The sequence below is a fragment of the Thunnus albacares genome, chromosome 2 (assembly GCF_914725855.1).
Source record: "Thunnus albacares chromosome 2, fThuAlb1.1, whole genome shotgun sequence".
NCBI classification, from domain to species: Eukaryota; Metazoa; Chordata; class Actinopteri; order Scombriformes; family Scombridae; genus Thunnus; species Thunnus albacares.
The window spans coordinates 19,771,023-19,795,906 of NC_058107.1; the positions used below are offsets into that span (position 1 = coordinate 19,771,023).

At 40.5% G+C, this 24,884-nt stretch overlaps 2 protein-coding genes across 2 annotated transcripts; one reads left to right on the forward strand and one right to left on the reverse strand.

Annotated features, from left to right (window-relative positions):
* The first annotated feature begins 240 nt into the window (after nt 1–240).
* p2rx2 (purinergic receptor P2X, ligand-gated ion channel, 2) lies at nt 241–6,968 on the forward strand. Its single transcript, XM_044371064.1, has 12 exons — nt 241–705; nt 1,330–1,465; nt 1,579–1,650; nt 1,755–1,830; nt 1,922–2,018; nt 3,733–3,813; nt 3,927–4,080; nt 4,296–4,426; nt 4,526–4,616; nt 4,693–4,758; nt 4,869–4,946; nt 6,040–6,968. Exons 1-12 carry the CDS (start codon nt 539–541, stop codon nt 6,136–6,138), a joined length of 1,248 nt encoding a protein of 415 aa, XP_044226999.1. The 5' UTR covers nt 241–538; the 3' UTR covers nt 6,139–6,968.
* A 947-nt stretch (nt 6,969–7,915) lies between these two features.
* On the reverse strand, nt 7,916–23,454 carry pole (polymerase (DNA directed), epsilon). Its single transcript, XM_044371044.1, has 48 exons — nt 23,191–23,454; nt 22,885–23,020; nt 22,698–22,778; nt 22,508–22,552; nt 22,106–22,198; nt 21,420–21,574; nt 21,185–21,329; nt 21,017–21,097; nt 20,811–20,918; nt 20,612–20,722; nt 20,392–20,477; nt 20,194–20,313; nt 19,955–20,087; nt 19,719–19,832; nt 19,405–19,617; nt 19,204–19,311; nt 18,961–19,089; nt 18,769–18,871; nt 18,536–18,682; nt 18,295–18,440; nt 17,929–18,077; nt 17,696–17,788; nt 17,077–17,379; nt 16,744–16,939; nt 16,349–16,563; nt 15,799–15,901; nt 15,633–15,713; nt 15,433–15,555; nt 15,053–15,262; nt 14,630–14,842; nt 14,365–14,508; nt 14,129–14,269; nt 13,827–13,980; nt 13,481–13,587; nt 13,141–13,317; nt 12,797–13,020; nt 12,401–12,621; nt 12,077–12,281; nt 11,788–11,961; nt 11,526–11,651; nt 10,811–10,943; nt 10,329–10,536; nt 10,043–10,174; nt 9,653–9,846; nt 9,334–9,534; nt 8,862–8,987; nt 8,214–8,303; nt 7,916–8,102 (listed from the first exon to the last, which is right to left on the reverse strand). The coding sequence occupies exons 1-48, from the start codon at nt 23,256–23,258 to the stop codon at nt 7,986–7,988; spliced, it is 6,882 nt and encodes a 2,293-aa protein (XP_044226979.1). The 5' UTR covers nt 23,259–23,454; the 3' UTR covers nt 7,916–7,985.
* Nucleotides 23,455–24,884: the final 1,430 nt, after the last annotated feature.

A 24,884-nucleotide genomic window follows, 5' to 3' on the forward strand; every position in this document is an offset into this window, starting at 1 on the left:
AAAAGATTCCTGTGCAGAACTGTATGAAATGTATTCTTTAATACTACTACTACTAGTACTACTACTACTAATAATAATAATAATAACAATAATAATGATAGGCTAATAAACTTTATTTGTATAGCACTTTTCTTACAACAATGTTAAAAAACCCACAAAGACAATGATGTAAAATTACCACAATTAAATAAATAAAATAGAAAATAAATAAATAATAGGAATAAAAGGTAATACAATCCAAAAACCAACAAACAAACAACACAACACAAAGACCCCTTTTAAGAAATGTGTCAGATTTTAAGTCAGATCCAGAAACACATCATGAAGCTGCACAATCATCAGAATAAACTGTCACCACATCTCAACCACGCCCCCTTCTCTTTTCCCTTTCTCTGGCTTTGGACAGGGATGCTTGAGAGAGATGCAGACTGGAGCTGAGCAAAGAGAGAGAGTGAGAGAAAGAAATAGAAAGTTGATTACAGAGAGATAGAAACATTAAGAAATTAGATTCAAGACACTACACAGGACATCTCACAATATGTGTGGAGCATTTCATAAATTCATCATGGGACTACATGAGTGTATGAAGGACTATTTTCTTGGTTTCTGGGACTATGAGACTCCAAAGATGATGGTGGTTAAAAACAGAACTCTTGGAGTCATATACAGGGGTGTTCAATTTCTTGTCATCACCTATTTCATCTGGTAAGCTTCATGTTTGTGTATTTATGTGCCTATTGTTTGCACTATAAAGGATGATCTACAAAATTCAGAGGCTGTAGTAACTTAAAACAGAAATGTTATTGATTTTTCTACATATTTTATCATCAGATGTATAATGTGTTTGTTTAATGCTTCCTTTAGGGATGACACATTACAAATATAAAAGTCTGATTTGCCAACAATATGCTTTTGTGTGTCAAAAATGTGTGTAAGTAATGCTCTGTGTCTTTAAATTCTCAGACCCATAAAATAGCAATTTTGTTGAGAGGAAATGCTTCTCATTTGTAATTAACTCCTGGGAGCAGACAAACTCCATAGCTGATAGAAACATGGTTGAGTCTGTCCATTATCACATATTTACACATTTGGTCTGAGTAGAGCAGTTTTCATTAATGTGTGTGAAAATCTTATCATTCATCTGATTGTTTCAGATTTTAAATGACTTTTTAGATTAGATGTGTTGAGTTTTATGACTGGAGTGCGTCATGTTTTCTGGGATTCAGCAGAGATGGCTGAGCAGATCCAGGGTAACCTGATACTGCCAGTAAAAATTGACATCATGACAGAAAATGTAATATTGCTTCTGTCTGTTCTATCATCCTGAAGGTATGTCTTTATAAGTCAGAAAGCATACCAAGAAAGTGAAACCCGCCCAGAAAGCTCTGTTTACACTGTCATGAAAGGCTCAGCAGTTCATGGAGATCAAATCTTGGACACTGTGGAGTATGCTCGACCCTCAGAGGTGAGTTAAAAAGAAAAAATACTGCAGCATGAAACTGTCTCACAATCAATATTGTGTCAGCATTATTATCTTTACACCAGACCAATAGTCTTTTTGTGGCATTTCCCTCATAGGGTGGTGATGTCATTAGCACAATATTGAGACGAGAAGTCACGTATGACCAGAGACAAGGAACTTGCGCTGAGGTGAGTGGTCAACAAAAGCTCTCTCAAGTACGCAGGAAAAGACAATGTAATAAAAAAGTGTGTTAACTACACAGACACTGAGCATCCATCTTATTTTACTTCAGTATTTTCGTGTTGCCAACGCCAACTGTACGACAGATTCTGACTGTGTCCGGGGAGAGGTTGACTTTAATGGCCATGGTACTGTCTTTACTTCTCAAAAAATCTGTCTTCATGCTCGGTTGGTCTGTATTTGCTGCAGATTTACTCTGTTTTAAACACTGTCTCACAGGCAGGAGGACAGGCAGATGTGTTCAGTACTACAACCAAACCTTCAAAACCTGTGAAATCCAAACCTGGTGTCCTATTGAGGAGCACGCTGTAGTACGGTAAGGCAGGTGATTCAGGTGTTCCTCGCCAAGCTGGTCTGAATCACCCAGTAATCCAAAGAGAGTTTCAAGGGGCTTCATAGACCAACAGCAGTACTGGTTTGTGCAACAGACCAAGTTTAGAAAAAACAACACGCAACACCTTATTATATCACATAAAGAAAGGGAGAAACCAAGGGGGAGGCACTTAGAAGACGGACCCCTTGACAGGAAGCTGAGTCATTATAGAATTTTTTAAAACATTCGATTGTCACTACAGTAAGTTCAATATTTTTCACTATTCTTACTCCAAGAAAGGCATGGTGGGTGTCTGGACAAAGCTTTGTTGAGTTTCTTCTGTCCTCACTATACGTGTAGATGCACAGCTATGCAGTGAGCTTAACACACATCCAATAAAGGGTCAAGACAGCAGTTGACCCATGAAAACAGTATTGGACAGCAAAATTCAATGAAAGAAATTTTTTAAAAAATGGGTATGATAAACAATAGCTAGATCTATGGACAGATATGGATATGATTGCCACCCCCCCAACAGCACTACCACAACCACCTTCAGTGATCAGGCGACCACACAGTTCTTTAGTTTTGTGATTTCAGAGGTCATATTGCACAGCATCAATACTGAACATAAACTGAACTAGCCCTAAATATCTTACATAAAACCCGAGGGGATGATCACTCCCTTTAAAGGTGTCATGAGGTCTTGTTTTTTGTGACAACAACAGAGTGAATGTTTTGTCTATTCACTCCGTTTGTCAGAGCGACTTTTTGCCCTTTCTCTTTGCAAGGATAAATCTTTATAAAAGTCATTTCTTACAGAGGCTTTGACGTAGGGGCCCTTTGACCCCTTTGGGCCTAGTTCAGTAACCCATCCATGGTTAGACCAAAGGTGTTGTAAGAATGACAGTAAGAAGGGAACTGTATTCACAAAAGTATAAATTTGTTTAGCTCTCAAATTCATTTACAAAGTTTCAATTTACATCCACATAGGACATAACACAGTAATCAATCAACATTCAACAGGTAACGGTAATGCAACAGTTGGTGTTAGCTGCTGAATATTGTGTTAGCAACACAGACAGAAAAAACAAATTAACATCTAGTGTTTAAAGTCAAGTTAATTGTAAAACACTTTTCAATGGCAATGCAAGGCACTCAACATCAGCATAAAAGGAATTGATCAATATGATAAAAATCATTTTAAAGCAAAGTTTAAAAATACAGAAATACAAAAATACAACAATTAAAATTGAGCACCAAATCAAGCACTCACACACACACACAAACACACGTCATATCATGGTCACTTTTGGGGACATTACATAGACTTACATTCATATCCTGGAGACTTACCCTAATGCTAACCATAACCACTACTTGCCTAACCCTAATCTTAACCACTGACCCAAGAATCAGCTTTTTCCCAATTGGGGACACAGCTTTTGTCCCCAATTGGACAAGCCGCTCCCAACTAACTGGTCTTTAGTCTGAACTTTGTCTCCGAAAGTAGCCTATGACAGTGAGCAGGTCAGTAACATAGTGAGGAGCCAAATCAGTAAGTGCTTAATAGACTATCAACAGGATTTTGAAGTTGACTCTGTGCCGTACTGGGAGCTAGTGAACTGGTGTAACATGTTCTTAAGGGCTTTTAAGGTCTTGGTCTTACTTAAGGTCTTACTCTTGGGAATGATTGATTACTTAGTGTCTTCAACAGAGAACCAGCTCTAGTGGAGGCCATCAATTTCACAGTGTTCATCAGGAACTCTATCCACTTCCCCAGATTTAAAGTGCTGAGGTAAAGTGCCTCCACACACAAACACACCAACACACACACACACACACACACAGGAGCCAATGGTTCTGTCAATTTTCAGCTTCAGCGACAACTCCTGTTTTTATCTTCGACAGGGGAAATATCAAGGACGCATCAAACAAGCGCGACATGCGGAAATACCTCAGTAAGTGTCATTATGATGAGGAGAAAGAGCCCTACTGTCCAAACTTCCGCTTGGGCTACATCGCAGATCAAGCTAGGGAGAATTTCAGTGAGCTCTGCAGGACTGTAAGTATGAGGCCTTCACCACTGAATCAGCTAATGTTTTGATGCAGGATTTCTGATTTCAAAGATCTTTTTCTACACATATATATCTTATTTTGAACAACACATTACTGTCTCTATGAAGTCTTCAGGATGACACAGAGATGTGTTAATAAAATGAAATACTATGTGACAGTGTAGCATTGCTTAAGGTATAATTATTATCTGCTTTTTTTCAGGGAGGAGTGATTGGGGTTTTCATCAACTGGAAGTGTGACTTGGACCTGGATTCTTCACACTGTAAACCCACATATTCCTTCCGACGTCTTGATCTCCGAAAGGATCAGGCCAGCTCTGGTTACTATTACAGGTGACCCCCAACACCAAGCAATGACTTTCATGTTCAAAATTTTAGACTGCGGCCTTTACTGTGGCTTGTGTTGAGTTTTTTGTTTCTTTAATTGTTCAGGTTTGCCAAATATTACAGCAAGGATGGGATAGAGTCTCGGACACTTATCAAGGCCTACGGCATCCGTCTGGACGTCATAGTTCATGGACAAGTAAGTAGACACTCTGTCATCACTACAGTTTATTTTCAGCTTGTCATTGTAATATTTGCATGTAATTTTGTTGTAGGCAGGTAAATTCAGTCCCATCCCAACCATCATCAGCACAGTGACGGCTTTGACTTCAGTTGGGATTGTGAGTTTTTAATTCATTCTTCTCTTGTCTTGTGACTTTTGAAGTTGCAGCTTCTTTAATCGCTCTTCCCACCACAAACTGCTTTTTCTTTTTCATCTCACCTTCTTTAGTGTACCATTATCTGTGACTGGATCATGCTGACGTTTATTGACAAGAATGAAATCTACAGTGACAGAAAGTTTGATGAAGTGAGTAAAAAGCATCATATATTTAACCGCAGCACATGGGGCGTCTGTGTTCAGGGCATTTTATAGGGTTTTATACCTCAGAAAGAATAGCTATCGAGATACATTCTCAATAATCTTTTTTTAAGAATATGTACAGATCTATTTGGCATTACTTACAATATAGCACACATGAATTTGAATAGAGAACATATCAGAAACTGACTAATGATTAATGAATAGCTAGTAAGTAGTTCTTGAATGACTGAAAAGATGACTAATGATGTACGTATTAATTATTAATTTGGTGCATCATACGGATCAGTTTGTCTGAATCCTCCATTACTTAATGATTACTTTAAGATGATTTACTATTTTTGTGTCCATTCAAGATAAAGGAAAAGCATCATCATACCAAACTGGCAGGTAGATACTGAGTTTTAACTGGAAAATAATTTCTTAATCACAAACCAGAGATAACAGGATTCTCAAAAATGTATTTTGTGTAGTGTATATGCTTTTTTTATGTTTTTGATATGTCACAGTGGGAAAAGCACAGGTGTAAATAATAAAATGAATGATGGCTGAATTCCATTTAGCTGCCTCAGTTTCAGTGTCCTGTTTCACTGTCACGGCTCACTGGAGCCACCATTAATGTAGTCAGTAACATCTGTGCTTTTCCTACTATAAGAAGTCTGAGTGTCTGCTGTGAAAACGACCTATTGTTAAGTGTTACCCATAATTCATGGTTGCTCTTACCTTGCCTTTTTAAAGACTGAGGAATTGAAAATGGCACCACATCAGGCATAACTCAGGAACGTGACCTCTGATGGGTTCAGTCGTGTTATTGCAAAGGTTAAGATTAATCTATTCACTTTCAGGTGTCCATTTCAGAAACATCAGTCAGGGCATTGTACTTCATTTGATGGTTAAAATGTGCTTCATGTTAAATGCAGAAGGTATTTTACAGCATCATGGCTGAACTCTCACTCTGCTTTCTCTCTCTGATTGCCTCTGCGGGATGATTGTTTGTTGAAGGATTACATTTAATAACTCCCAGTATATTATAGTGGTATCAGTAGTATCATGTCTAAGTGAAGGATATTTTCCCCCACAGGTTATCAAGAAGCCCAAGGTACCCATCTCCACAGAGCTCAGCTACATCAACAGCTACGGCTCAAACCATTCAGACCTGTCAGACGGTGTACCGCTGTGATGTCATCACAGTTGCCTCAGTCCTTGCTGGACAAGCGTGTGGACCCTCCTCTCCATCAGCCGACTGTGGCGACAACAACTCTTCTCAGGAGTCTGCAGCAGCACAGTGATGGACCGGCTGCTATGCTGCTGTTAGTGGGAATAAACTGAGAGAGAACCACAGTGACAGAGAGCACCTTTCTGAAAGGCAGCCAGGTCTCACAATGTCTCTGCTGCCTGAGTTGCAGATATAGTTCATGTATTATCTCAAAACTTGTTGATCTGTACATGGACCTCAACTGTTCAACAACAGAATAAGTTCAGTTTCTTTTTCACTTGACACAGTTACAGATGACATTAATGCAACTTAGAGAATGTTTATTTTCTGAATACGAAAAGACACTAAACCATACAAACTACATTATGTCAATTTCTATCAATGTATTGCTGACATTCAAGACAACAATAAATTACCTATATAAACCTTTATGTCAGAAATAAGCATTTATACAAGCATTTGTACTGTATACAATTAAATATTGACCTTTGCTCTTTTAAATCTGCATCATTACAAACATAAAATGCTGTATTTAAATATTCAGATTAATTTGCTTTGTCTTTCAACCTGATGTGTTCAGCATAATGAGAGGATGCTGGATGAAACAGCAAGGAGACGCCCAAGAAGAGCAATGAGCTGTAATTGAATAACACCGACATTTCCCATAAAGTGGTTCCTCTAACAAGATTGTGGGGGAAGTGTGAATCCATCTGGACGCTTGAGAGCAATACAAACGTCAGCGGTGAAAAAAGACTTAATACTCAAGTCTAATGGATCAATATCTGCCATGATGGGTGGAGGAGCACAATGGACGACCATATGTCAGCTTGGAAATCGTATGTTTAGACGTGAAATGATCTACTGTAATAGAATAAAGGCAATGGTGAGGTTTCATTTCACTACTGAGCTCAGAAAGCGCTGTTAAGATGTACTGACTGAGAGGTTAATAATGTAAAATGTAAAATCTGGAGTCACAGCTCCTCTATATGCTCTCATCCCTTCATTCTTCAACCTACATGTACAGATATGTGTCAGTGAGAAGCTCTGAGGAGCCAATCTAATTGTGCTTCAGTTCAGTTCAGTTCAGAGTCTGAAATGTGATTATGTGTCTGGGAGATGCCCATCAGCAGGCAAAGCGAGTCATCTGTGGGACAATGAGGTTAAAAGGATGGAGGCGTATGGGTTAAGATCATTTTGATCCAGACTTACTTTTTCTCCACATTCAGTAACAGTAAAAAAAATAACTGCCACACAAAAGAAAAACAGCTAAAATATTATATAGCATGCAATAATGTGGCTTCAGTCATGTGTTTGCACCTTTCATAGCAGCTTGACAAAATAAATGACAGGTTAAATTGGTGGAGTTCAGGTCACAAGCTATTGAAGCCCCAACAGACACATTAACGGCCAAGTGAAGAGGAAGCAGTCAGTGTGTGACTGCAGACTGATGAGGGTCCCCAGAGAAGATGGCACTCAGCATGTTTATGCTTCTTCCTGTGTGGCAGAGCTGAAGTCCTTAATACAGAGTAGAGTACTGAGTAGATTTCACAGCAGAAAGAAACAACTGAGCAGTAAAAACATACAGGCTCATGATTAAAACATTTGGAAAAAATATTTATTGACAGTGAAAATCAGAAATTTACACACATACATAAGTTTAATGACATGATCATAAATTCAAACATATCTACAGTGCACACTTTTCTCTTCCACAATATACACTCACACATAGAAGTCAAGTGCTTCCCAAATTAAAATGAACTAGCAGATGCAGCTGAGGGAGTGTTGGACGTCAGCGGCGGATGTCATGTTTACTGAGTGTTGATCTGTGGACTCATAGCAAGCAGCCAGTCAATGGTTTCCTCCAAGAAGCTCATGTTGTAGTGGGATGCTATGTTCCGAAACACTGTGATCTGCTCTGCAAAGCTCTTTAAAGGAGGAAAAGAGGGAAAAAAAGAAGTAAGAACAACATCAAATTGTAATGATCATAGACTTTAATCACTACATGATTTAATGTAATGCATTTAAAGAGTAAAAACCTTTGCTGGGAAAGTGAGGTCAAAGTCTCCGGCGCATCCGCAGTAGAGGGGCATGTTAGCCTCCTTCACCCCTTTACATTTGGTACACGCCTAAAAGCACACAAAGACCGTGAGGCTGTGATATAACTTCAGAAGAAAAAAAATGTCTGAAAATGATACGCAGACTGTTAAACAGCAGGTAGCTTCAGACAGGAAATTTGGACAAATGCTGCTTTACTGTACACAACCAGGGTCATGGGATTTGTTTATGGTACTGCTTGGCAATAAGGTTTGGTGCACAGTGTCAGCGGCATCATATATAACATTTTCCTACATAACTGAGCTCCTGGGAAGTTGTTAGTAATCTTCCATGATTTCTACTGTATTTCAGTTCTTAGGTATCGGTTCTTCTTTGAGGAAATCGTTTGACAATGTACACATGTATTGTTAGCTGTGTTATAACAGCTTTAATACTATTAATGACGTTCTTCACTATGAACATCTTTAACAGGTTACTTTGTTGATACTAATGGTCCTCAGCTCTGCATCTTATCAATCAAATCACTGCCTTACCCTTTATGATGACTGAAAACCCTCTGATGCATGTTTAAAACTCTTCTTTTGTCAAGTAGTTGTATCATTTGAGTAGACATGAGCATTTTTACTCACCAGGTCCTGCAGTGTGTAGCTCATCAGTTTCTTCTGTAGAGCTTCCACCAAAGCCATCTCAACAGACTCCGTCTCGTACTGGGCTTGGCAGTTGGAGCAGAACCACTGAGGCAGGACAGATCCATCCTGAAGAGAGTAAAACACAGTTTATATAAGTAACAGCAGCTTTAAAATAGTGTAATTATTATGCCCCCTGCTGTTGCCTGGTCAGCAGTGCTCTTATAACTAACTCACTGGGTTAGTAATCAGTGCTTACTGGGAACCTGGGCTTGATGATCCCAGTCCAAAAAGTCTAGGCTGCTACCAACAGTCTCTTCACTCTCATGCACAGCCGACAATAGTGACACCACTGATCTCCACACCTCATGTTCTTTTGCAGTTTTGTTATGTAGTCGAATCATCTTAATTTTGCCTGATAAATTACTTTAACTTTTGAAAACGGTGCATACAGGTTGTGACACTCAGCTCTTACTTGTGCCACGGATGGGTCTTTGCAGAGGTCAAGGTCACGACAGAAGTTGCAGTGGTTGCAGATGACTTCTGGCAGGATGTAAGAGTTACAGGGATCCCGGAACTGAGCGTCCTCCGAGAACTCTCCAACACCCACGAGGCGCAGGAGGTCTCTCTTTAGCTTGTTCACCTGGTTCACAATGTTGGCATCTAGTGACAGGACCTGAAGAGACAAAAGAGGGAATTGAGAAAATAAAATCATTGGTTGATCTGTTGAAAATTGTGGTGTGTTTCTGTTATTTTGTCCGGTCAATAATGTGGTAGTCAGTTACAGTATTTACCTGGCAGACATATTTGATGAACTCCAGAGCTGGGTTGTTAAGCAGCAGGTGTGAACCAGGCAGGACGGGGAACATCTCTGAGGGCTGGGTCACATTCCTGGTACCCGTCACCTTCTTCTGGATTTTTTGCGTGATGGTGAAAAAGTTCTGCGTCAGCTCGTTGGACACATATTCCTGGGAGAAGGAGATCATTCCTGTGGGAGAGAGTTAAAAAAAACAAAACGCACATCTGAGATGAAATCTATCTAAATGCAATTAAAATCTACCCATCATAGGTTTAAAGGTAACAGACACTGGCTGGAGGTGACTCTAATGAGTGTAACGTGAAGTTTCTAAGAAACACAAAGGAAGTCTTTAGTAACTGAAGTGGCTTTCCAAACAGCATCTTACCAGGAAGAGCACTCAAGTCTCCCACCGCCTGCTGGGAAGCCTGGCTGCCTCCACGTCTCTTGACTGGTGTTGCTCCTGGAGTGTTGCGTCTCAGCTCCTCTTTCATGCTGTGGTACACTGCTGCAATGTAGGCTGAGGAGGAAAATGAGAGATGGTAGAGAGAAATAAATGAGAAAAGAAAACATCTATTGTGTGTACATCTACTCTGAAAACTCAAATGTGTCTTTTGAGAATAAAAAGTCCACAAAACCTCATTACAGTTGTACCACAGGTGTGTCACATTTACCTGAGACAATCATGAGGAAGTAATTCTGACAGGAGGCGGTTTGAGGCAGATATTGCATGATGTTCCAGTTGCTTTCAATCAGCTCTTCCACCTCGTCCGTCTCTCCATCTCCATCATCTTCCTCAACGTTGTCTTCATCCTCATCTTCATCCTCACTACCATCCTCATCTCCCTCCCCTCTTTGTTTTTTCTTCTGTTTGACTCCATCCTAAAAAAAAAAAAAAAAGAACCATGGAGGTGAGAATTAACTTTATATTCAGGCTACTTAAAAGTCCCCTCCAGACACACTATATTATATAATTATATATCATATAATATTTATATAAAATACTGTACTTTGAATAATACTTTGTGTCCGATATGTTTTTTTCCATAATTATCTCGTCAAAATCCTTAAAATGATCTACTCCGTCTACTTGAAGGGGACTTTAACTGTAATAAATGCAAATAAACTATAAGGCCGAAGGTGCGGTTTGAAGTACCTCTCCATACAAGACGCTGGAAGGCAGTTTGCCCTTCACACCGCCATAGTTGGCCAGGTCCATCCACAGCAGGAACTCCCAGCATCGCGAGAAGGAGATGGACAAAGAGTGGAAGATTTCTCTGGAGTGTATGCTAAAGGAGAAACAGTTAGGGAGGTGACTTTTTTTTAGGTTTTGGGTAAACATACAATGTGAAACCTACAGTAAGATGTTACGATGTTTTGGATGACTGGTAAGATATTTACACAAAAGAACCCCCCAGAAAAGTTAGAACACATTATTACAATAAGTTATAGATATGCAAGATATATAGTTTTATGTTACATTATCGGTTTTATATTGATATATTGGCCTACGTCCAACTGCACTTTATAGTTTACGCTCCCATTAGTACAATGGGCAATCTCTGTTGGATTTGCTTTATAAAATTCACTTTCCATGATGGAGACCACAACATAAACATCTAATTGTCTAATGGGTAATTGTTTTTTTTTCTCTGAGGGAAACAACATAAGACAATCAGATAAAAATACTCATTTGTTAGCTCAGCTGCTTCTTCACTGAGAAGCCTTTTTAGATATATAGTTTTTGCATTTTGCAGTATTTTATTCTACTGTATAATAAATTAGTGTTTTAGAAATTAACCGAAATTTTGTGATACTATGCGAGGATTTCTATTCACTCTATAGAGACATGCAGATGGTAAATATCTAACCTGTTGGTGATGTATTCTACGTAGCCAATGGCGTCATCTATCCTCCGTTTTTTAGTACACAAGATGATCCTGTTGAAGTTTCCGTACACCACAGTGGAGCCAAGACGCTTAAACTCTGCAACCAACCTGAGAGAGTGAGAGAACTATTACTGGAAGGACTTTGTCAAATTACCCCACAGGAATCATACATCAATGAACCAAGGATAGCAGGGTCTGATAACTTCCGCCATGAATCTAAAATAGTTCTTAATGTGGCACTCACTGGAGGAAGACTTTCTTCATCATGTTGTGCAGGGTGCGGTGCAGCGCAGGGTCGTAGAGCAGAGAGCTAGGGGAGCGCAGCCAGCGGTAGAAGTGCATCACCTGGTTGTCTGCGTACACATTGTGGTACTGTGTGATCTCCCTGACCCAGCCCACCACCATGCTCTTCAAGATCCTGCTCATATAGAGGAAAACGACATGAATATAGTATGAACACTATAACTGCAACCTGTATTATTAGATCACACATGCATATGGATTTATATTGTTATGTACAGATGTTTACACACCTGAAGGTGTTGGAGCAGAGAGCAGTCTCATCATAGCTGGCAAGAGAACTGGCTCCTTGGTTTCCTGACATCATGTCCTCCAAAGAGGCCTGCTGGATCACGTCAAAACTGACACCCAGGCTGGCTCCGCCCTCCATGTCATTGACATGTTGCGACTGGAGGATGGTGTTCACTGCCAGGCTCTGCACGTCCAGCTCCACACACACTAAAAGAAAACAAAGACACTTTTAAAAAAAACATACATTGTTCTATGATCTTTTGCTCAACCTGTTCTTGGACACAATTTATATTATATTACTGGCGCTTGTGTGTGTGTTTATGTACCTGTGGAATAGCATCCTTGAGCGTTGATTTCCACAGAGCACCTGTCATCACTTTCCATGACCAGACGGCTATCATCAGCCTCTTTTCCCCCGAGGTCTGGCCTGGCCGTGGGTGAAAGCCACAGCAGGTGGTTGTGTTTCCGCAGATGTCTTGCCAGGAACAAGTCTGAGCCAAAGATGGACACATCTTGAGGCAAGTTACCTACAGGTAAGTGGTAATACCTGAAAGCGAGAGAGATTATATGAGTTTAAAAGTTCAAATGTTTCTTCACACAGAATTTAAAGCAGTCAACAAAAATGACTTACAGAAAATACACTTTATTAGAAACAACAAAGAGCATGTCAGTAGACATCCATGCTTGATTAAAATACTAACAGAATAAACTGAGTAGTGTACCTGGCCATGTCGAAAGCCTGTGACAGACAGCTGTCCAGGTTGAGGTAGTGGCGGATCATGCGCCGGGCACCATGGCGTTGCCAGTCCAGCACATTATAGCTGATTTCATCAATCACGTGCACTGGAACGACCGGGAACTCTTCAAGCACCGGCATCCCCGCTGCCAGTCGCCGCAACTCCCAGTTGGACTGCACTGCGATGAGGGTGGGCCCCCGGCGCTCCTCCTGTAAACAGAGAAAGACAAAGCACATGCTTGATTATACATGCCAATTTAGTCACATTAACCTGATCAGTAACATCTATGTATGTAATTATTAGAAAATAATTAAGTGTTTTGTGTTTACCTTATAGTTTAGCAATATGCGTTGAAGTGCGCGGTAAATAGCCTTTACGTCGTTTTCAGCCCGAACCTCGAAGTTGTGTTTCTCTGGAGGCAGCAGCTCCTCTGTCATCTTCTCCAGGAGGGCAGTGCGCTCAGCTGTGTAGACGTTACTCATGTTGGGCATCTGGTTGCTTCGAACCTTTGAGGATAAAATAAAGACAAACCGTGAGTAGCATATTCATGGTATTGTCTTAGTTCAGTCATGCTTTTGTTGGCTGTTTAAGAGTCTCACTTGACAGCATATAAGGTAAAATAACTAACAGCATGGCACTGGAAGAAATAAAGAGACGTATTGTTCTTACTGTGTCCAAAACAAAGATGCTGGCTTTGCGCTGTGAGGGGATGAACAGGCCAAACAGAGCCTTATGACCTTGGTTGTGATGGTACAGATACATGTGGCGAACACTCCCTGAGAAGAAAGTAAACAAAACATGGTGATATCACATCTACTGTCAGGAAATTACATTTTCATCTAGCTAAAAACATGACATTTCTTGAAATCTAACTGTGCTAAAGGTCTTCAAACCATTAGGTCAGAGGAAAAGCTGATGGTTTAAACAGTCCATTCAGCACAAAACAAACCAATAATCTCTGTAGGAAGATATCTGAATTCAAACTAATATGACCAGTGTGTGTGACAGGTCCTACCAGGCTCCAGGTAGCTGAACTGGGCCAGAGATCTCATCTCCAGATGCTCCAGCTCAAAAGTGTCAGCCTCCCTGCCTGCCATGTCCCTCACAACGTGCCTATTGACCATACACACACATCCGAGCTGCACCAGTGCACGAAACAGCAAGGGGACCTAAGAGAGTGAGGACAAGAAGATTATAGAACCACTGCTTTCTGTTTACAATGTGGAGAAATACAGAGAAAACTGATAATGTGAAGTTTAGTATAATTAGTACACATTATGTTACAGTAAGCTATGAATATATACATATATATGATACCTGTGTTTCATAAACTCCTTCAATGTCTGGTGCCGAGAGGTCAGCGTTGATCTCATTGATGTGCTCCTGGTACATGTCCTCTGGTACGCAGTACTCATACAGGTAGTACACCATGTTGGAGCGAGGCAGCATGCGGTTCACCTGAAGCCAAATGATTTGTTAACCAAATACATTTGAACTATTTGTGACAACACATGCTTGCAAACCATTTATAGTAACAGCAGTTCACCATGTACCTTTTTGTACGTGGCTCCCTCCTCCTGTTTTGGGACTTTCTGATTGACGTAGAAGACACGAGGGATGTTGAGCTTCATGCAGTGAAGATCATTTCCAATCACAGCCCACAACTTGTACAAACCGGGGTGACTAGTTTCTGCAATCTGTGAGGCAGGAAACATCACATTAGCCATTTCTTCATTTTCATATGAACAATATTGAACATTTTTCTTTGAATTATGTCCTTCAGAGAGGGTGGTGATGGTGAAATTGTTTTTGCTCTACCTGCACAATTTGCCAAGGCATGTCCAGGATGCTGCGAGCTGTTCTGCGGAGGAAGCTTCCCAGGCCCGTGGTGGGGCCGTCTCTGATCACTCCTCCCCCTACAGGTTGGGCCTCTCCGTCCAGCAGCCTCCTCCTCTTCTTCCTCTCCTTCCTCTGCCTCAGCTGCAGCTCCCACTTTTTCTTGTGGTAACGCAGCCACACAAGCCGCTCCTCCTGTATACACACAGTTATTAAAACTGGATTTAATAACTTGTTTTTTGTACAAATTTCTCAGTGAACGCTGAAAAGAATGATTAGAAATGTTTAAATGTATTTAAATATCTAGGTGTCTCATTTAAAATACAAAAAATATTATTAAACATATTAAATAATGGACGGACAAAGACTGGAGGCAGTAGTTTGTTGTTATTGTTGCTTGCCTACCCGTGTTTTTCCCATGGGAGGGGGTGGTCCCAGGATCTCTCTCCAGGACTGGGTGAGCTCGAGATCCTGAGACTCCACCTGGCTGTCCTCTCCCTGAGAAGCTCGCTTCCTCTTGGTGCTGATGAGGATGGCTGGCTGCAGAGGTTTGGGTGGCATCCCAAAGTCCTCAATGTCAGCAGCCTGGCCTCCCTCAAGAGGTTGATGAGCCACCTGGAAGAGAAGAAGCCATTAAAGAAAAAGAATAATACAGTATGGGGCAGCAGGGTGAGCTAGTGTTTCAAGATGCTTTTTGTTAACCAGAGAAACATACATCAAAATATATATATCAAGTCTTACTAAATAGAGTTTGACAGAACATTTTGTTGTCAGGTGAACCCTACCTGTCTCTTGCCCTCACTGGTGAACAGCTCACTGATTTTCTTTTGCTTGTAGATGTCATTTTTCTCCAGGAGTTTCTTGTGAAGCCAGTCAGGATGCCTCACCCTGGGTACTGGATTCTTCACCTGATGATGAACAGACACAGTTAAAAAATATCTGTGCATAAACTTGAGATAAAGTGATAGACTGATGAAATGTTTACCTGTTGAAGAGCTGCGGGGATGGTGATGATTTTCTGGATGGCACTACCCAACCTCTCTATGTAATAACCCCAATCGAGGATCTGTGAGGGCCCGACACAGAAATGTAAGATACTCAGATACAAAGGCTTGTGTCCATGTGCATAAAATCTTTCTCTGAGCACTTACAGTGCGGATGTCCAAGTCGTGCAGGCTCGGCATCTTCAGCCACTTACGAAGGAAATGTTTCTTCACACTGGGCTCTGCTTGGAAGATGGCCAGAGGAATGGCTCTGATGGGGAAAAACACAACAATCAGACATTAAGGCTTTTACTTCGGGGAATATTACAAAGTGCTTGTTCAACATCGGGGAAACAACTCTGAGATAATTTTATTTGGTTTGCTAACACCAAAAAAACAATCATGGTTTAACGTGCACTTGACAGCATGTTTTCCAACAAAGATTTATTTCTCAGGCATTTTGTGGCTTTATTGGACAGTTTATAGTGTAGGCAGGAGATGAGGGGAGAGAGAGATGACTAAGAAACTTGAGCAGAGAAACTTAATTTTTTCTCTCCTGATTTTTATTCTCACTCACAACAGCTGCAGACCCTGGTCCTCAGGTAGGAATTTGTCAATTACAGGTGTGTAAAAGTGAAAAGTGCATGTGCGTGTTGTACGCTGCTGGCTAGGATTGCCCCAGAGTCACGAGTGTTTATTTTTAGACACGTTGTCCCACCTCTCTGTGACAGGAGAACCCTCAGGTTTTCGGGAGATGACGTAGCGACAGCTCAGACCAGCGTCTTTCACCATTTGGTCTCCCAGGAACTCTGCCAGTCTCTTAGCTGTGCTGATGGAAGTGGACTTCTGCTCTCCGTAGTCTTCTAGCCTTTTGGACATTGAACGATTCTCTGAAATCAGTTCAAACAGCTCTGCATCTGGCATGTTGGCAGCCTGGAAAATCAGAGAAAGAAATCTATCAGCTTTTAGTGATGAAGATAAGGACTGGAGCCAACATTTTGATTTTTTTATCTGAAAATGATACTGCAGTTATTATCTCATTGAAGTTACACAAAACAATGCTGAAGCATGATGTAAATGTACAACATCAGTTGATGAAGTTTTTTTTTTTACCTTGCTGTACAGCACATCCAGCCAGTAGTCGGCCACTTTGGCCACAGAGGCGTAGACCTCCTCCAGAGTGGTGCCTTTGAGGAAAGCCTCAAACACAGACGACTGAAAAATCTTAATGAGCTGGAGCTCTCCTCTTCTCTTCACTTCAAAACCCTTCAGCTCAGCCAGAGAGCCATCTTCATTAAACACAGCATATCTAAGATGAAGAGAGAAACCTTAAAATCATTATCATCATAATCACTGCACATTTTAAAACCAACCTTACCAGGTAGCCCAGTACAGTACGTTTAATCAAAAGAAATAAATTAATATAAAATACCACTTCTGCTGTACCTTTTCTTCAGCTTCTTCCCTTCTTCTTTAGACGCTGGCAGAATCATGGCCAGGTACGGCCCATCCACCTCGAAGAAGATGCTGTTCTCTGACCTGATGTTGTAAGTGAGCGACGCCGGTTCCACCAACTCGTGGTACTGATCGTTGGTGAATCCCTCCTTCACCAAGATATTCAGCATGGCACCTGGGTAAGAGATGGTCACCTTGGGCTTCTTCTCGTTACTGGTCTTCACTACGAAGTTCTCAGGGAAGGTGTTGGGGAGGACACACCAGATACCATCAGTGTCCAACTCGAGGGGCCTCCTGAGTGGCAGAAAAGTAGATGTGGAAAAGGAAATTTAATGCGGTATTTTTCAGTTTATTGTTGAGCTGTTCAAAATATCTACTACTAAACTGCAAGGGTCAGAAAAAAAAAAAGTAGGGTAAAAACAATACTGGAGGAACTGGACACAAGCCTACATACTGGCAAGGATCTGCTGATAAAACATTGTTAAACAAGGCAGCAAATCCCTTCCAGCTCCATCTTTGCTGCGCTGGAGCTGACAATGCATTCTGACTTGCATTACCCTGAACAAAAAATGTAATTTCTTTAATTACGTATCACATTATCGACACTCACCCTATTTGTTCGATGAGCTCTCTGGCCTGAGTGATAATGTTGGCTCCAGTGTAGCACACAATGCCAGCCATCTCCATGGAGTACCAGCGCGCCCTGATGGAAACACAAAGACAACACAGACAACATCAGATCCGTAGCTGAGCACCGGTTATCACTCAACAGTATCAGTAACAGTAACAGTGCATGTAAGAGGATATTGGATAAAAGATCTCCTGATGAAAACTGACTCCTACCCTTTCCTCATCACATAGCCGTAGAAAGAGTTGAGAATACACTTGTGAGCAAGCTGAAGAGACTCGTACAGGATCTCCATGTTCTTGCAGCGTTTCACCTCGGCGGCGTCTCCGCTGTCCTGAGCTGCTGACAGTTTCTTCTTCCACACCTTTTACAATGTGAAAAACAAGTGTTTGAAGAAACCGTTTTTGTTGGGCCAGAGGAGACTATAAATGTGCATTTAGAAAACTAATGAGGTTGAGTTTAATGGCTGAACATCTTGAAATTCTGCAGAAAAAGCAATTCCAGGTCCCGTTTAATAAATTACAAATACTGTTTAAATAGGGGTTGCTTTGCATTGCAATCAATACTAAAAAAAAAGGTACCTTGTGCAATCCTTTGAATTCATAACGCCGATCTCTGAAAGCTCTCACAGTGTCAACATAGAAGGAGTTTTCTCTCTGGCAGATGGTGGTGACTCGCTCCTCCAGCCTGGTGATGTGCGTCTTCTTATAGGCCCTCTTACAGTAGTCTGAGACAAAGACAACACGTGTCAAGATGAGCTTTGACAAACAGTAAATCAAAACAAGGAACAAACTTAGTAAAGGCTGGACGGAAAGGAAGCACCTGCCAAACGCTTTTTCTCATGCTTGGCCTGCTCCTCCCTGTTGAGAGTGTGGAAGGCCCGAGGTGGACCGTTGGGGAAAAAGGGCGGAAACTTCTCTGACTCGAGTTGCTGCTGGATGCGGTGGAACTCACTGCGGCTGGCGGGCACTGCAGACGGAGGGAAACATCTTTTTTTAGCTCAGCAGTTCTTTGCCATATCCAGAAACAACACAGGATATACAATGCCGACTTACTGATTTCCCCTCTCCACTGCCAGGCCATCCTCCTCTGACAGGTGGCGCCAGGTTTGTTGAAATCACAGGCTGCACAAGTGGCTTCGTCTACCATGGCGGACGGCTTGAGTAGAGATTCGAAAATAAAGTGTTGAGTTTCATGCATTTCTATATCTTCCACTTACATCCATGCATTTTTTTTCTTCCTTTTACCTGCAGGCGGTTGGTGAGGATGATATTGGGGTACATCGCCCCGACATCCAGATGGTAGATGAGGGGGCATTCGATCCTGTTTGGGACCTCCTTCAGAGAAGTCAGCTTCTTTTTGATCTCATCGCAAACCTGAAAAAATACCGAAGCATTTTACAACTTCACGCTGAGTGCGCTGGGAATAGTTGGGACGACTTTGTAAAATAAAAAAACACTAATTGGAGACAAAACAAAAAAGAGACACACCTCATTAAAGTTTGTGACTTGATCCAAGGGGATCTTCTCCTCTTCCTCAATGGCGTGACGCATCGTTCTCTCAACTCTTTGAAACAGGAAGTCAAATGCAGCCGGGTTCTGTCAACAAATCATAAGTGACTGTCACGCTCAAAAACATACAAAAAGTATAAAAGCAAAGAATCAAGCGTTGAGGAAGCGAACGGACCGTACCATTTTGAATCGGCAGGGGATGTCACTGCGGAACACTCCGGACTCAAGCGCCTCTACGTGACCGCCCACGTAGGTCTCAGAGTCCATGACATGGCCGTCGTCTGTCAACTTGTTGAAGACCTGCTCCTGCTTGTTGGGGAAGATGATGTTGGCATGGAAGGCCTGCACCATGAGCAAAGCTTCACACAAAGTCCCAGAACCCTTACGCAGCACCTGGAATCAGAGGGACACATGAGCAGTGCAAGATGAGAAACCAGTAGTAATCAAAATGTTTGTAATGTTTTATCTTTTAAAAGTGGACACAATAGACAAACCTCATCAGGCTCCATGGGGATAATGGTGCACAGAGCAAAGATGAAGGGGTGAACGTATTTCATGTAGAGGTAATATGTGGCCACAGCGTCTGACACAGAGTAGGTGGCTAAAGTCTGAGAGAAAAGTTAAAAAAAATAAAAATAAAAAAAAAAAGTCAACAAGATTGCAAAAACGCATTCAAACCATTTAAATTCTTTCTCATGTGATCTGAGCACAAAGAAGTCCACTTCTGTACCTGTGGTTCCTCTGTTGCCATGCGGCACATCTCCTCTGGGTCCAGCTCCACAGGGTCGTAGCCCAATTTAGCTTTAGCTGCTGCCTTCAGATTATGGCTCCCCACTGGCAGGTAGCTGTCTCTCTTAACCCACCTGACACAGAGGAAAAACAGGTTTCAATTAATATATTATTTCACCCTAACACTTAAGTATACACTTAAGTAAAATATCGTTTTAACAGTGTCAGAGGTGTACAAACCTTAAACAATCCATGTGGATGGCCTGACTGGACTTGTACTCTCCCTGGCTATCCTTCTGGAAACCGATCTCCCTGTGCATGCTCAGTCCGTGGAGGGCGGCTCGTGTCTCAACAAAAGGCCTGAAAGAATGGAAACAAGTAGTAGTATGCGAGTAATAAATTAAATAATTTTAAAGACACTGGAAAACAATAACTCACCAATCAAAGAAGTCTCCATTGTAGGTTACAAAGATGTTGGGCTTTGTTTCTTGAACGTGATCAAACCACCTCTGAAGAAGAGCCGCCTGCAGCCGAAGTCAGATTACAGCGTGTTATTACACTGATGCAACAGATCGTTACGTTTATATAGTAAAAATACTCAGACGCACTTTCATTGTCAATTAAACTGCAGTATTTTAACAACAACCCAGTTATGCACCTCATCATCCTCATTGAAAATAGTGAAAGGCCCGTCATATTCAGGTTTGGGAGTGAACTCAAAATCCTCGATGTCCTCAGAGACGATCTCTCGGTTTGTGATTAGAAACCCCTTTAAAAAGGAGACATAAGTTAAGTTAAACTGACACAATAATCAACAGAATATTTCATAACAAAGCTGTGAAGGAGATAAAACTCACCTGTCCATCGATCATGTAGGAGATCATCATAATCTGATCGCTCTCTGCGTCTGGGAATTTCAGTGGAAGCTTTGTGGTCTCAATGTCAAAAGCCAAAACAACAGGGTCCTAAAAAGAACAAGAAACTTTATGCTTTACAGAAGTCACTGGAAAAGATGAACGCTTTAAGATGACAGATCTAACATAATAAAACAAAATCCTCATACTGGTCGCTCCACAAGATCATCTCTCCGAACAATCTCTGGTGGGTAGGCGCTGCCTCTGTATCGAACGTTGTACCAGTGAGCCTGAGAGATAAAGACAGTGATGATTAGGAGAAGAAGCACACGTATCTGTGTAATATAAATGTTGGGATTAAAGAAATCGATCTTTACCACGTGGATCTTGAGGTCGATGGACAGGCGCACATGGTAGGGCACGTCATACTCTCTCATGTCCACTATGTTGTCTAACTGGTCGGAAATACTCTTTAACGTCACCTCTTCATCTGCCGCCGCCACGTTGCCACCTGATAAGGCACTGCAATACCGAGGGTGTCCAGAGATCAATATAAGAAGGAAACAACACAAGAAATCTGGCTATAAATGAACAGTATCATTGTGTCTTTACCTCGATAACATTGAGGTGTAGGCGTCATTGGACTGCTCCCTCTCTCTGTTTTTGCGCACTGCCGGGGAAATCTCACGCTTGACTTTGATGAGGTCGTCCACAGTGTTGAACGACAGCCTAATGTAGCTTCTCTTCAGTCCGACCAGGTGGTTCGCCTGAGGAGAAAAGATCAGAATAGTTCAGCATGTTTGTAAAGTTATGGGATCTCACATCAACAACCCGTAAGGCCAATGCAAGAGCTGCAACAATGAATCAATTAGAAAATAAATCGCCAACTATTCTAAAAATCAAATTAATCGTTCTAAATCATTTTGTGAGGAAAAAAAAACACCAAAGTTCTCTGGTTTCAGCTTATTAAGTGGGAATATTTTATGGTTTTTTAGATCTCTACAATAGTAAACTGAATATTTGTTGGAACAGAACAAAATATTTTAGGTTGCATCTTCGGCTTTGGGAAACAGTGATCAACAGTTTTCAACATTTTAACGACCAAACAACTAATCAAAAAAATAATTGACAGACTAATCAATAATACCGAATACATTATGTACTGTTTCTCAAACAGTAACAATAAAATGTGGCTGTTAAAATCTTCAAATTCCACTTTTACATCTTTAACTTTTGTAAACAAAATGACACTTTAAAGCTGGACAAAGAAAAAACAAACAAACAAACAGTAATCTCACCAGGTCAAGATCTTCTTTTGGGAGAATTTCAAGCTTTGCCACCTTTCCTTGGAACTTCTTCGACAAATATGAGATAACTTCTCTCTCACAGTTCTGCAATCAAAACACAGGTCTTCTTTAAATAAGCGTTTACACACCCTCACATTTCACATCAACCATAAGTAAAACTTTGGACATGAATTCTCTTCTTTCCTATTCTCGTTCTCTGAAAACTAGTGGCCTAATACTGGAATGCAGTAGATCTGTTTTTTGGTATTATATTAGTCTTGTAATGTATGTTATTACATGGCTGATTCTTGATTTAGGTGCTGTCATGGTTTTTTGTTGTTGTTTGTTATATGTGTGAAAATTAATAAAACACACAAACACATAAATATATATAATAAACAAACTTAGACTTACCTTTTTAGTGGCAATATAAAAATATGGCATATATGGGAGAGCCACCTACAGACAGAATGAACATCAGGAGGATTATGTTAAGAGCTTTCTCATAGATATTATGACATGATAGTTACTCTAAACAGCGGACTGAGTGTGTTGTAACGCTGGTTAACAGTAAACAGCATCAGTTGCTTTTTCTCCAACACACCTTGAATCTGCTGCCATCCTCCTGAATGAAATAATAGTCCACAGCACTGATCATCCTTTTGTCTTCATCCAGGATCTCAGTCTGGAAGTGCAAAAAAGAGCAAAGAGTCACACATTTATTATCATATCAAACTACAAAAATAAATAAATAAATAAACACTCAAACATTACACACTGTGTTGACCTACAGGATGCATGTTGATCAGCCAGCCGGTTTTCTCCCCCGGCTCCTTCATCCTCTCGAACCCGAAGCGTGAGTCCATCTCGTCGGTGAACTGGCTGCGCTCCAGCCTCTTGAGGGCCGACATGGAGGAGCCATCGTCCCTGTTTCAAACACACACAGCAGTTACAGTAGATTTGACTTTAGATTTTTACTTTACTTCTGTCATCATCTTCTGTCTTCATTAGATGTCATAAACATTAACACTATATTTCAGCTGTCTAGAGACACTGAAGGCAAACTTCCAGTTTAACCGTGAGGCGAAACTACTTACTGGTTTTCTTGGTCTCCCCCACTTTGTCCTCGGTCAGATTTGTACCTTCCACTGTTTTGTAAAACCATTTTCTATCTGTAGTCTACCGACAAAGCGCTAAAAGATAGCTCCCTGCCCTGGTTTTTTAGTTAAGTCTGTATAAAAGCTGCATTTGTTTTCAGTTTTTGTAGCTACTTTAAACGTTTCTGCTCTCACTTCTTCTGACACTCACACGGCTTGTTTTCTTATTTTGGCGCGTTCCTGTAGTTGCCGCGAGAGGAGGAAGAACAAAGATCGTTTATTGAACAGAAAGATGAATCACTCGAACCTAAAACTCTGCACTGCTTCCTGGTCTGTGAGGGCGTTATGAGTGATGCGTTCATGATTATTTTTTTTCAATTAAAAAAAATACTTAATTTTTTATTTTTTTCAGGCACTTCACTTCAAAGTTCACTTCCATATAATATAATATATTATATTATTATAGTAGGAAACTGGTTATCAGAGTAACTTCTGACATGGCCATGGCATAAATAGTGTCTAAAGTGCCTGAAAAGACAAACAAACATGAAGGAGTCCCAAGGTAATTAAACCCATCAATAAAGTAAATTAGAAATAAAGTTATATTGATTAATATTTTCAGTCTACACTATTTAACCCTCACATGACCAACTTTTACAACTGTTTTGAATTGTCTTGTGATGTGAGCACCTCGCCAGTTGGAAACATGCTAATCTTTCCCATTTCCACCTTCAGTCCCTTTGGACGTGAACGCAGCAGATGTAGGAACGCCCACGTTTTCAGACAGGAAAAAAAGACATTAAAAAAAAATTACATCTTTAAAAAAAACTTTATTAACAACACAGTAATATTACAATACAGAAAATAAGTAAATTAATAATTAAATAAATAAATATTACTTTAAAAAAAATGAATAGTTGAAGTTTGAAGTTTTTGAAGTTTTTGAAGTTTTTGAACCTGAAGAAATCTGGCTTTGTTAATATGATGTCTGCCCAAAAGACACAGCAATTTTATCAAGTCATCAACTTCACAGTTGTTAGACTGAACCGTGTTTTTAATACAGTTCATATTCTGATCCTTCTCAGCTTAAGTATTTCTTTATAATTAGAGCCTAACCAACTTTTGAACCACAAATGTATTTTGCATCCATAGATATCTTATCAGTCATTAATAAATGGGTGATTAATCCTTCATCAATGTTTCAGAGAGCAGAGAGAGTGTGTCTTTAGATTTGACACTATTCATTTATAGAGTAAAATACATTGACAGTCACACTACATTATGATCTCATGTTATCTAAAACAAGAGAACATGACAGCCATAATTATTTCTATTAATTTATTGAAAGTGAAGGATGCAACAACATTTGAATGGTAGGTTTCATTATAACCATTAAAACCATCAATCAACACTGACTCAGAACACCCTCTATGTGGATAATGTTTACCATCTGCACAAAAATAAATAATTTTGAAACATTTCCATTTTTGTATATTCTGGGCCACTTTCGGAAAAGTCATAACATGCCATTCTTAAAATATATAAATTTGGGTGTTTTTATTACTTTCAAATGTCAAAATGGGTCAAATTTGACCTGAACTGTATATAAGAGTTAAAGCAGTTTGAAGTTTGAAAGGAGTTTGAAGGCCTCCTCTGCCCCTGTATGGAGGGCCACAAGTGTCACGGAAATAGTA

Coding starts and splice junctions, on each gene's coding strand:
- pole (XM_044371044.1), bottom strand. CDS start 23,258: ATGGTTTTACAAAACAGTGGAAGGTACAAATCTGACCGAGGACAAAGT. Junction 17,380..17,695: donor GAGCTCATCGAACAAATAGG/GTGAGTGTCGAT, acceptor TCTGCCACTCAG/GAGGCCCCTCGAGTTGGACA. Junction 15,263..15,432: donor CCAGTGAGGGCAAGAGACAG/GTAGGGTTCACC, acceptor CTTCTCTTCCAG/GTGGCTCATCAACCTCTTGA.
- p2rx2 (XM_044371064.1), top strand. CDS start 539: ATGTGTGGAGCATTTCATAAATTCATCATGGGACTACATGAGTGTATG. Junction 1,466..1,578: donor AGTATGCTCGACCCTCAGAG/GTGAGTTAAAAA, acceptor TTTCCCTCATAG/GGTGGTGATGTCATTAGCAC. Junction 4,427..4,525: donor AGCTCTGGTTACTATTACAG/GTGACCCCCAAC, acceptor TTAATTGTTCAG/GTTTGCCAAATATTACAGCA.